General features: G+C 36.0%; 1 protein-coding gene across 4 annotated transcripts in view; it reads left to right on the top strand.

The window, feature by feature from the left end:
• Window positions 1–12,797, top strand: part of ACTR3 (ARP3 actin-related protein 3 homolog (yeast)) — a 122,624-nt gene that overhangs the window by 45,565 nt on the left and 64,262 nt on the right. For all 4 annotated transcript variants that reach the window (XM_011937703.1, XM_011937706.1, XM_011937704.1 and 1 more), the window contains 2 exons: window positions 3,897–4,040; window positions 6,082–6,255. In XM_011937703.1, the coding sequence (XP_011793093.1) occupies window positions 3,897–4,040; window positions 6,082–6,255 (318 nt within the window). The remainder of the gene's footprint in view (window positions 1–3,896; window positions 4,041–6,081; window positions 6,256–12,797) is intronic.

The raw sequence follows: 12,797 nt of genomic DNA, 5'->3' as shown, positions 1-12,797 counted from the left end.
ATGAGTTTTAGTAAGGACATTAAGAATGGGTATTCTGGCTGGTATGGTGGCTCATGCCTGTAATCCCAGCACTTTGGGAGGCCAAGGTGGGCAAGATCGCTTGAGCCTAGGAATTCAAGACTAGCATGGGCAACATGGTGAAACCCTGTCTCTAAAAAAAAATGCAAAAGTTAGATGAACATGGTGGTGCATGCCTGTAGTCCCAGCTACTCCGAAAGCTAAGGAGGAAAGATAACCTGAGGCCGGAGAGGTTGAGGCTGCAGTGAGCCATGATCTCACCACTGCACTCTAGCTTCTCTAGCTTGTGCAGCAGGGTGAGACCCTGTCTCCAAAAAAAAGGTGGTAGGGGGTGGGTGGGTATTCCTGTTTATTGTTTACTTTTCCTTCCTCCTTTAGAATTAGTGGAGTATTTTTTATTATTCCATTTTCTCTTCTTTATTGGCTTATTAACTATGCTGTATCTGTTATTTGTTTGTTTTTGGTGGTGGTTGTTGTATGGGTTGTAGTGAACATCTTTAACTTATCACTGTCTAATTACAAATAACATTCTACTACTTCATAAATAATTATACAACAGCTTTGACCTTCTAGTCTTTGTTCCTTTATTGTCATTCATTTTACTTTTATATGTTGTGAACTCAATAATACATTATTAACTTGTTTCATTTTGAGTGGTGTGTTAGTTTGCTAGAACTGCCATAATCAAGTACTACAGACCGGGTAACTAAAGAATAATTTATTTTCTCACAGGTCTAGAGGTTAGATGTCAAAGATCAGGATTTTGGCAGGGTTGGTTTCTTCTGAAGACTCTTCTTGGCTTCTAGCTGTCTATCTTCTTTTTATGTCTTCACATAGTCCTCCCCATACATGTCTGTGTCTGAATCTCCTCTTTTTTTTTGAGACGGAGTCTCGCTCTGCCGCCCAGGCTGGAGTGCAGTGGCCGGATTTCAGCTCACTGCAAGCTCCGCCTCCCAGGTTTACGCCATTCTCCTGCCTCAGCCTCCGGAGTAGCTGGGACTACAGGCGCCCGCCACCTCGCCTGGCTAGTTTTTTGTATTTATTTAGTAGAGACGGGGTTTCACCATGTTAGCCAGGATGGTCTTGATCTCCTGACCTCGTGATCCGCCCGCCTCGGCCTCCCAAAGTGCTGGGATTACAGGCTTGAGCCACCGCACCCGGCCTGAATCTCCTCTTAAGGACACCACTTATGTTGGATTAATGAGTTCATTTTAACTAGATACTACTTTGAATACCTTATCTCCAAAAAACAGTCATATTCTGAGATAGTGGTTAGGACTTCAACATGGGAATTTGGTAGGGAGGAAAAACACAATTAAGCCAGTAGCAAAAACTTATCTTTAAAAGATAACTTTTTGTTGACAGAGTCTTGCTCTGTCGCCCAGGCTGGAGTGCAGTGGTGCTATCTCAGCTCACTTCAACCTCCGCCTCCTGGGTTTAAGCGATTCTTGTGCCTTAGCCTCCGGAGTAGCTGGATAACAGATGTGCGTCACCAGGCCTAGCTAATTGTTTTTGTTTTTTTTAGTAGAGATGGGGTTTCACCATGTTGCCCAGGCTGGTCTCAAACTCTTGGCCTCAAGTGATCCACCTGCCTTGGCCTCCCAAAAGTCCTGGGATTACAGGTGTGAGCCACTGTGCCCAGCCTTGAAATAGAGTTCTTTAATTCACATACCATATCTAGTGCTCTCTCTATTCCTTTGTGAAGGTCCACATTTCCACCTGGTATCGTTTTCCTTCTGTCAAAATGACATCCTTTAACATTTCTTACAGTGCTGATCCACTGGCTCTGAATTCCTTCAACTTTTGTACATCTTTTGAAAAAGTCTTTATTCTCCTTTAGTTTTGAAAGATGATTTTTGCTTGGTATAGAAGGTTGACAGTTTTCTCCTGTAGATGTCACTCCACTGTCTTCTGGCTTACCTTGTTTCTGAAAATAAGTCAGCTGTTATTCTTGTGTATGTTTCTTTGAATGTAATGTTTATTTGGGTGGCTGTCTTCAAGATTTTCTTTTTATTCCTGGTTCATTGGTTTTTAGCAATTTGATTGTGATGTACCTAAGTAAAGTTTTCTTTGTCTCTTCTCTTTAGGGTTCATTGAGCTTCTGGTATATATAGATTTGTAATTTTCATCATATTTGGAAAGTTTTTGTCTGTTATTGATGACATATTTTTTCTCTTCCCCTTTTCTCTCCTTTTGGTACTCTGATCACATGTATATTAGGCTGCTTCACAGTGTCTGAAAGGTCACTGATGCTGTGTTCATTTATTTTTTTTATAATCTTTTTCTTTATTTTTTCAGATAGTTTTTATTGCTCTTTCTTCAAATTCACTATTTTTTCTTCATTGTGTAGTCTACTATAATGTCATCTAGTGTTTTTTTGTCATCTGGTAGATGTTTAAATTTCAGATACTGTATTTTTTTCTTTAGAAGTTCCATTTGGGTCTTTTTATGTCTTCCGCTTCTCTCTTCCTCATGCTTATTGTTGACCTGCTTCGTTATATGGAGTATATGGTTGCTGTTTTAATGTCCTTGTCATTCCTCTGTATTGTTTGATTTTTCTTCTCGTCAAGTGTTGTGTTTTTCTGCTTCCTTGCATGCTTATAATTTTTGATTTGGTATGCTATCCACTCTTGTGTGCTGTATTTTTGAAGTTCTTTTTAAGTATTTAGGATTTTTTTCCTGGGACATAGTTAAGATACCAGGAATTGGTTTGATCCTCTCAGGGGCTCTTTTAAATGTTATTAAGCAGGTCCATAACAGGTTTTTGTCCAGAACTGGTTTGTCCCCATTCTTGAGGCAATATTTCTCTGAGGACTCTACTTGATGTCTTGTGTTTGAAAACACCTTTCAACTTTGGCTAGTGGGATCAGGAACTGTTTCTGGCCATGTGTGAGCTCTGGTGGTTGTTCTGTCTGTTTTTTTCTAGAGGTTCTTTCTCTCACCTTGATGGTTTCCTCACAGGAATGTGCTGATCAGTATTCAGTTAAGGAGATACTCTCTTCACATCTTCCCAGCTCTCCGTTGGTGCAGCTCCTTCCTCTCCAATAATTTGGCCTATAAACTTAACCACTTTTGCCTTTCTGACCTTTAAATTCTATATTCCTAACTTAATGAGACCAGTTCTGTTTTAGTTCTCTTTCCCGTTGTTGTGGCCTAGTAACTTTCCCTAGGCAGTAGGATAGAGTGTTTGTAACATTCACTTTATTTGTTTCCCTTTTCTTAGAAAGTATCTCTGCCGTACTCTGCCAATTGTCAAATGTCTGAAAACCTTTATTTCTTATAAATTGTCCTTTTTTTAAGTTGAGAGGGTAAGTTCAGTCCCTAATATTCTGTCATGGCCAATGAAGGCATCCTTAATATTCTTTCCTAATGAAATTTAATTTTGCCACACTATTTGTTATACTTCTGACACATCAGTAAATTTGTGAATCAGTTCTACAGAATTTAGTTATGGTGGTGTGTGGAAAGCTTCAGGTTTGTGAAATGGATACATACTTCATTAGAGAAATGATAGGCACTTTGTCAAATTTCTTATGACGCATTCTAAATTATAATTACTGAAATTATAAATGATTTTAAAATAGTACTATCTGATATAAAGTCTGTCTGAACCGTTTGATATTTATATTTTGAAATTTATTACTTCTGTGTTGTTATTTTAGTCATAGTTATAAACTGTCAATGGGAAAATAAATCTCAAGTTGCTGGCCATTCTTAGTTATCGTTTCTGATGAATACAGGTGAATTCTGGGATAAAACAGTACTTGAGAATATGAATACACTAACTTGATAAATTGGTCTTTAATGGTTCATATTTTTAGGTTATATTGATTTTCAAAGCATTGAAAGTAAATTTGAAATCTTTTTCCTGCCTCTAGGCTGAAGGGTATGTGATTGGCAGCTGTATTAAACACATTCCAATCGCAGGACGAGATATAACATATTTTATTCAGCAACTGCTGAGAGACCGAGAAGTAGGAATCCCTCCAGAACAATCCTTGGAAACTGCTAAGGCAGTAAAGGTAAAAAGTGTGATAGAAGTATAATTTAGTTAAAAATTAAAATCACATTTATAACATTAACATGAGAAATTTTAAATTGAAGAACAGTACTTAAAATAATCTTGTTAACCAGTTATAGATTATTACTCTTAAGTATATTTACATTTTCTCTGTATTTCGTGCAAGAAAATTATTATTACAACAGTTTGTCTGTTTTCTTCATATTTTATATTTGAGAGGAGTAATATATAAGAACATTTTACCAAATGAGTTCTCCATAAATTTTTGTGATTCTCTTTATTAAAAATAATTATTTCACTGTAAAGTGCTTGCATCTCAATTTCTTCACTGAATTCTTTATTTTAATTCTAAAAGCTTTTGTCATAAAAATTATTTTGATATAATTGATTCATTGTGCTATAGTATAGAGGCAGTGTTAGCTCAAGTGATAGGGCACATAGAAGAAAAACATGAAGGCTATCTAAAGTATTTTTTAAATTTTTTCTGCCATGTAAGTATTATATCAGTGCTTCATGCAGACTATCAAAATACTTTAGCATCATCTTTCAAACTTATTATTTGCCACATAACCAAAAAATTTCAGTGGGTCTCACATGTTTTGAAAAGTAAAACTGTCCTGGCAAAAGTAACTTTTACTTATTTGTCTCTCTTTGCATGTTATTTTTTTTTTAATTACTTATACATTTTTAAATTTTTTATTTCTTATTTTTATTGATTTATTTTTTATAGAGATGGGATCTTGTTCTGTTACCCAAGCTAGAGTGCAGTGGCACAATCATGGCTCACTGCAGCCTCAAACTTCTGGGCTCATGTGATCCTCCTGCCTCAGCCTCCTGAGTAGCTAGAACTGCAGGTGCATATCAACATGTCTGGCTAAGTTTTTGTAGAGATGGAGGTCTTGCTATGTTGCCCAGGCTGGTGGTGAACTCCTGACCTTAAGCAATCCTCCTGCCTCAGAATCTCCAAGTGCTGGATGTGAGCCACCATGCCTGGGCCTCTTTGTATGTTTATGGGATTTTCCTTGCTCGTCAGAGCTTAAGAATGAAAATTTATCAACTACTTCCTAGGTGGTAAATTAGTAAATGACTGCGAAAAGTTACCCCAAGTTGGTGGCATAAGAATTAAATATATAAAAAGTTAATGTGAATACTGCTGATTCAACATCTTTGGGAAATCTGTAAAATTAAAGCAAAATGAGAAAACACCAGAGATTTAAATCTATTCCAGAGAAGACTGATGGTCAGTTCTTTGTCATTCCCACTTCCAAGGTTTGGAGAAGACCTCAAATAGTGTAATCAAATGTCTTTCGTTTCCAGTATTTTTTCTCTTTGTGTATTTTGATTATTACTAGTAATATTTGCAACTATCTCGGATGGAGCCTGCGATGTATAAAAATACTGGAAAAGGAAGGTTTTTTTTAAAAAAATATATATATAGGCTGGCAGTTGGGAGTTTATAAATTACAAATATGATGTTACAATCTATAATTTATTTTTCAATATTTTTGATGAAAACTTTTACTTAGGTGTCATATAACCAAATATGCAACAAAATAGAGTAATTTATATTTTTAGCCTTCTTTCTTTGCTCATTTATTTACTCAGACTGTAATCAGTTTTGTTTCAGATATTAAGGATCTAATTTGTGTGGTTATCACAATTATTACTTATTCTTCAGTTCTGTATTTTATTTATTCTCCTTACCTAGAGCACAAGATTCGTTATTACTGAGACCGAAAATGTTCAATGACATTAATGAACATTTTCAGGAAATAACACTGAAGTAGAAATCAGCTCTCCAATCTCTCAAATATTGTTTGTATTTAAAGTCAGAAAATATGTGTAGGAGATGAGTATGTTTATTTGTACTACACATATGATAACATCCTAACATAAATTTTACTCCCAGCTTAATTTCCTAATTTTATTTTCTGAAGAGTTTTTTTTTTTTTATTTGATTCTACTTTACTGAAAACATGCCATTCTTTTTTACCGTTCCTATAATAAGCAAAAAAAAATACTTTTGTTTCTTTGTTTTTCAGGAGCGTTATAGTTATGTCTGCCCAGATTTAGTAAAAGAATTTAACAAGTATGATACAGATGGGTCAAAATGGATTAAACAGTATACTGGAATCAATGCTATCTCAAAGAAAGAATTTTCTATCGATGTTGGTTATGAGAGATTTTTGGGACCTGAAATCTTTTTTCATCCAGAGGTAAGTTTTTTTTTAACAGAATTGTTTAAAAATACTCAGCAGCAAGTATCAATTAATGGATATGCAGAGAGAATTGATCTCAAAAACTTTTATTAGTATACTAAAATAAAACCGTTTGAGTTTTTATGAAAAGTTTTATTAAAAAGTTTTATGAAATTTTTAAGGAAAAAATTTGCTTTTGTTTAAACAAACAAAATTGTTGCTATTTTTTGTAGATTTAGAAAACACTTTTTTTTTAAATATGGGAGCTTATGTGGGGGGTCATGGGAAGAGGGGAGCCCTTAAATTTTTTTTTTTCTTCCCTCAGTCGTGGACTTAGGTAAAGTTTTGTAATCATTTAAATAAAATATTTTGGGAAAGGTTATAGAAAGCTCCCCCCTCCCCATTTGTGTAAAATGACCATTATACAAAGAACCTTCAATTGACGATTAAAACATAGGACTAGTAGCAAAATAGTCTTCTCTCTGTGAAGTTTTAGCAACATAAAGGCTTTATTAAATTAAGAAATACATGCTTTTAATAATGGAAAATTCTTCTGGTAACTTAGTATCAGAATTGTAACTTTATTAATAGAATCACTAATATTGCTTATTTAATGTTAATAATAGTTATTTTTAAAATTTTGTTTATTCACTCAGCAAATGTTAAATGGTTTGGATTTTCATGATCCCAGCTTAAATTAAGCACTGGGTATTCAAAGATGAAAAATTATTTTATCTTGTTCTTATTGAACTCAAAGAATAAAAGAGATGAATATTTAAACAGGTAGGGTTACAGATGCTTTAATGAGTACATGTATCTGGTGAGGGCACAGGAACAAAGAACATCTAAGTCTGCTTGGGAGAACATCTCAGAGGAGATAATGGTTGAACTGAGACTTAAAGGATGAATGGGTGTTTGTCAGTTGTGTGGTAGGGGAGTATATGTATTTTTGTCAGAAGGTTAGCTAGGCAGAGGTCTTAGACATGAGACTGCTACATAAGAAAAGTATAAAGGACAGATTGGTAGGAGAGGGATCCAGATAGGTATTCATGAACCAAGTCTTGAAGGGCAGATATGCTATGCAAGGGAGTTAGCTGGATTCTGTAGTCATGCAAAAATTTTAAGCATAGAAGATATTATTTACCATATTAGAGAGGTTACTCTCACAGCATTGGTTTGGACGGGTTGGAACAGAGGTGTGAATTGTGTTGGAAACAGGTGATTTTACTACAGTATTTTAGATGAAGGATGAATAGTATTTGTGGGTCAGTGAGAATGAGGAAGGAGGTGAGAGAAAAATAGAATCAACATAATTAGTAATTGCTTAGGTATGAGGGAAGTAAGAATATGAGGAATCTGTGATAATTCCCAGGTTTGTAACTTGGGCAGCCCAATGTGCCATCCACTGAGATTTGTAATACTGAAGGGGAGGAGTAGGTGAAATAGACACAGATGAGTTTATTATATGCATCTTTTAAAAGGTTCAAAAACAAACACTTGGGTGTTGTAAAGTCATCACCATATGTGGGGCACAAAGGAAGAGGTTGGCTGAGAAGAGGCTGTGGAATAGAAAGATGAAGAACAGGGTGTTTGTCAACACAGACACATTATGGACAGGCTGAGTAAGTGGAACCTGCAAAGAATCCTAAAGATGACAGAGAGGTAGAAGCCAAGCTAAAGGATTATGGTCATAAAATTGAGAGAAGTGAATGTTGCAAGAAGGAAAGGTAAATAGTGCCAGTTGCTGCACTGAAGTAACATTAGAGGAAACCTTAGAAGTACTTGGAGTTTTTCAGCATCTAGGTTGTCGGTGGTCATAGGGGAACAGTTTCAATGGAGTGATACATTAGAGCAGCTTGTTGCCTCAATGAGAGGTGAAGGTTTAGAAACCAGCAGTGTGGACATTCTGAGAGATGGCTATGAAAGAAAAAGACAGTGGACTAGTAAGAATTCAGTTACGAGAATAAAGTTCAAGATAGTTTTAATTTTTAAGAGGGCTTACTCCCGTGACAGGAGGGAAGGAATTAAGAATAGGTACAGGAAAATGAACTAGGAAGGGCAGAGGCACAGGTAGGTAGTGGAAGAAGTTCATCATCATAGTTCATAGTTTTAATTTTTTTGTGAGGTAGAATCAAGCTTATGTTCTAGGAGAAGGGATTGGATGTAAAATTGAGGGCTTGTGAAGCATAATGACTTCATATTTACTGTTGAGGGGAATTGAGAGTGTGACTAGTGAGAGCTCTACTCAAGGTAGCAGATTAGATACCCAAAACTTTTAGTTGTACAGTAGTGTCCCCTCCCCTCCCCCAGACAGGTGTGGGAAAGGAGCTAAAGGTTTTGACAAGGCAGAGATTAAAGTATTGCAGCATAGAGGAGAGAGCAAATCCTGAAAGCTGAATTACCTAGGGATAGTGAGGGACACAGGGATTGGAGATCATGATAAATTGACACATAATAATTGTGAATTGGTAGCAGAAGAGTGAGCATGAGAAAGATAAGGAATTGTGGTCAGACTAGTATACTGGAGTGTGAAGGTTTTTGGTGGTACATTTTCTTTGCCTTTTCTCAAAAAATAAAAAGGATGTATACACACAGCTTTAAAGGTCAGAGAACACTGACAGACTTAAAATTAGCAGCTCTTCACCCTCCTGCTGCCATTTTGTTCTATAGAGCATCCTTTAGCTCTTAGTTATTGCTATTGGTATTAACCCCCAGATTTCTAAATACTGTGATGGTATTACAGGAACATGGATGGAACTGTTTCTTGATATGTCATTGTTAGTGGTTTCAGTGCTAGCCCCCCTTTAGATTAGTTATTTCTAGACTCTCTTTTCTTCCAGCCTACCCACGTGTGAGGTTATTGTTATTAGGTAAATCATTAGTACTGTGATATTTATAGTATTATACCTGAGACTGTTGTTCACTTTTGAGGCAAGTAATGTGATTCTTTTCCCTTAAAATTCAGGTTTTCCAAAACTTTCACCTTGTTTATTCATTTGCTTCATTTTCTTTTTTTTAACTTTAAGTTCAGGGGTACAGGTACAGGTTTGTTATATAGGTAAACTTTTGTCATGGAGGTTGTACAGATTATTTTGTCCCCAAGCATTAAGTCTAGTATCCGTTAGCTATTTAAAAGTGAGAACATGCAGTAATTGGTTTTCTGTTCTTGCATTGGTTTGTTGAGGATAACGGCCCCTAGCTCCATACATGTTGCTGCAAAGAACATGACCTCGTTCTTTTTTTTAGCTGCATAGTATTTCATGGTGTATATGTACCACATTTTCTTTATCCAGTCTACCATTGATGGGCATTTAGGTTGGTTCCATGTCTTTACTTTTGTGAAGTACTACAGTGAACATACATATGCATGTGTCTTTATGATAGAACAATTTTTACTCCTTTGGGTATGTGGGATTGCTGGGTTGAATATTTATGTTTTAGGTTCTTGAGGAATTGCCACACTGTTTTCCACAATGGTTGAACTAATTTACACTTCCACCAACAGAGTATAAACGTTTCTTTTTCTTTCCAACCTTGCCAGCACCTTTTTTTTAAAATTTATTTTTAAAAAATATTTTCTCTTTCCTTCATTTTTTAGGAGGGATGTTGTGAGAATAATTTTTGACTTTTTAATAGCCATTCTGACTGGTATGAGATGGTATCTCATTGTGGTTTTGATTTGCATTTTTCTAATGATCAGTGATGTTGAGATTTTTTTCATATGATTATTGGCCACATATATGTCTTCTTTTGAAAATTGTTCAGGTCTTCTGCCCACTTTTTAATGGGGTTATTTTTTTCCTTGTAAATTTATTTAAGTTCATTATAGATGCTGGATATTAGACCTTTGTCAGATGTGTAATTTGCAAAAATGTTCTCCCATTCTGTAGGTTGTCTGTTTACTTTGCTGATAGTTTCTTTTGCTGTGCAGAAGCTCTTTAGTTTAATTATATCCCATTTGTCATTTTTTGCTTTTGCCACCTTGATCATGGAATCTTTGCCTGTATTCATGTCCAGAATGGTATAATTTGCTTCATTTTGTTCATTCATTCCTTCATTTATTTATTGGGGTTCGAATTAACTTTCTTGTTATACAAGGTCTGGAAGGGAACCGAGGAGGGTGGGTCTCATTCTATTTAGAGGATTTTAACAGTTTCTTTCTTTTTTTTCAAGCCTTGTTTCACCTTTACTTGTATGGTTTGTTACACCTTCAATTCCTGGGACTTTAGAAGGTTCTTGATTGACTTCTTACCAATATGCCCTTTTAGTATCTCTTTTTGCCCTGCAAACAGGATTGAAATATTTTATTCATTGTGTTTTTTGCCCCGGTTTCATCCTTGGTCATTTATCTTTCCTTTTAATTCTCCTGCTGTCATTTTAGTGGAGACAGTTTAGTTTCTCCAAGAGACTGGAGAGATAACCACATGTAGCTGGAAGTTAGGACAGATTTTTGTATGGACCGTTTATATGTGAGTAGATTAATAGAAGTGTGTGAGACCTCATTTCAGTTAAGGCACATCAATTAATTTGAAATTGAAATCTTAGAGAAAAATATTAAAGCTCCAAGTTGGAGACAGGAATTAGAAAATTACAGAAGATCCTAAACAAATGTCATGTATAAATAGGATTATGACCACAAGATGGATAATAGCATGGGATATAGGAGATGAGCATTTGAATGGAATATGCTTGACAAATGAGCTTAGCTGATGCCTTGGTTTCTTAAAAACCTTGAAGTAGGCTGGTTGTGGTGGCTCACACCTGTAATCCCAGCACTTTGGGAAGCCAAGGTGGGTGAATCACTCAAGCCTAGGAGTTTAAGACCAGCTTGGGCAACATGGCAAGAGCCCATCTTTACCAAAAAAACACAAAAAATTAGCCAGGCGTGTGGTGTGTGCCTGTAGTCCAGCTACTTGGGAGGCTGAGATGAGAGTATTGCTTGAGCCCAGGAGGTCGAGGCTGCAACAAGCTGGCATTGTACCATTGTACTCCAGTCTGGGCAACAGAGCAAGACCTTGTCTCATAAATACATAACCCTGAAGCTTTAGATATGTAAATGAAATGTGTTTCATATTGCTTAGGAAAGATATAGTTGGCTGGATGAAAATGTGTCTTGCTCCTAATGTTTCATGTATCATTTTTTCTATTAATTTGAATAACCTTTATTGTTTGATACACCAATTTTTCTTTGTTAATTTTTTAACTTTAAAACATTTTCTATTGTCTATAGCTTTATGTTCCTTATAAGTAATTTCTTCTATGAGAAACCTGTTTCTCTTTTTAAAAGACCTGTTTTGTTTTCTCTTTTTTTAAAGGCTGTTTTTAAAAATCAGTTATATATATGCACATGGTTTAAAAGTCTTGGTCTACGGATCCTAACAAAAACTAGGAGTACCCTGCTTGTTTCTTTCCCCGTTTTCTATTTCTAGAGATAACAACTTCAGACTCTTCTTAGTTGCTTCTTTTGCTGATTGCCTCCTTAGCTATGTATTGCTTGGTTGTATTGCAACTTCAAATTTTTTTTCAGTGTTAGGCGCTTTTTTAATTTTCTTTTGGAAACAGGGTCTTGCTCTGTCACTCAGTGCAGTGGCTCAGTCATGGCTCACTGCAGCCTCCCCAGGCTCAGGTGATCCTCCCACCTCTGACTCCCAAGTAGCTGGGACTACAGCAGTGTGCCACCACTTCCAGCTAATTTTTGTGTTTTTCGTAGAAACAGGGTTTTACCATGTTGCCCAGGCTGGTCTTGAACTCCTGGGCTGGAACAGTTCACCACCTTGGCCTCCCGAAGCGCTGGGATTATAGGAAGGAGTCACTGTGCCCAGCCCTGTGTTAGACGTTGTCTGTCGAATTCCAGCTATGGAAGAGGAAGTTTTTTTTTTAAATCCTTCTTCTGTCATCACATCTCATTTGTTACATTATAATTTCAAGTAGGTTGAAATTCAGTGTTTATGTTTTTGTGACCGCAAATTTTGTTCATATCTGAGCCATGTAGTTAACCATGAAATCTTTTCTCTTCCTATAAGTGTTTTCCGTGAAGTTATTAATAATCTGTTTGCTTAGTGCTAAAATAATACCATTCATTCACCTCCAAATTCTCTTCAGTAGTCATAAATCTCTTCTCAGGATATTCAGATATATAGGGTTTATTCATCAGTTTAATTTTCTGAAGTGTCTGTTCCCAGTCTGAACTTGCTTCTTTCTGTACCCAGTATAGAGTGGCCGTCTTCCTTTAATATCATTCTAGGGATTCCCTTTCCCTCTCTCGTGTTGGATCTCTTTTTCCTGTATCCTATGTTTTTTTCACTCCTACTGTTCAGTTCTTTATTTTGGTGGTCATCTGCCGATAGAGTTCCTTTTAGGGTATACGAGAGAGGAAAATGTCGAGACCTTATGTGTCTGAAGTGTATTCATTTTATCTTCACGCTTGTTGATAGTTTGGTTATAGAATTCTAAATTGGAAATAATTTTCCTTCAGCATTTTGAAGCCGTTGCTTAATTGCTTTCCATTATAACATGAAGTTAATAAAAGCTGATTTATATGTATAGGACCTGTTGTTTTT

Source organism: Colobus angolensis, unplaced genomic scaffold (genome assembly GCF_000951035.1).
Source record: "Colobus angolensis palliatus isolate OR3802 unplaced genomic scaffold, Cang.pa_1.0 Scaffold168, whole genome shotgun sequence".
Classification (NCBI taxonomy): Eukaryota; Metazoa; Chordata; class Mammalia; order Primates; family Cercopithecidae; genus Colobus; species Colobus angolensis.
This window is presented reverse-complemented; position numbering and strand designations above follow the sequence as displayed.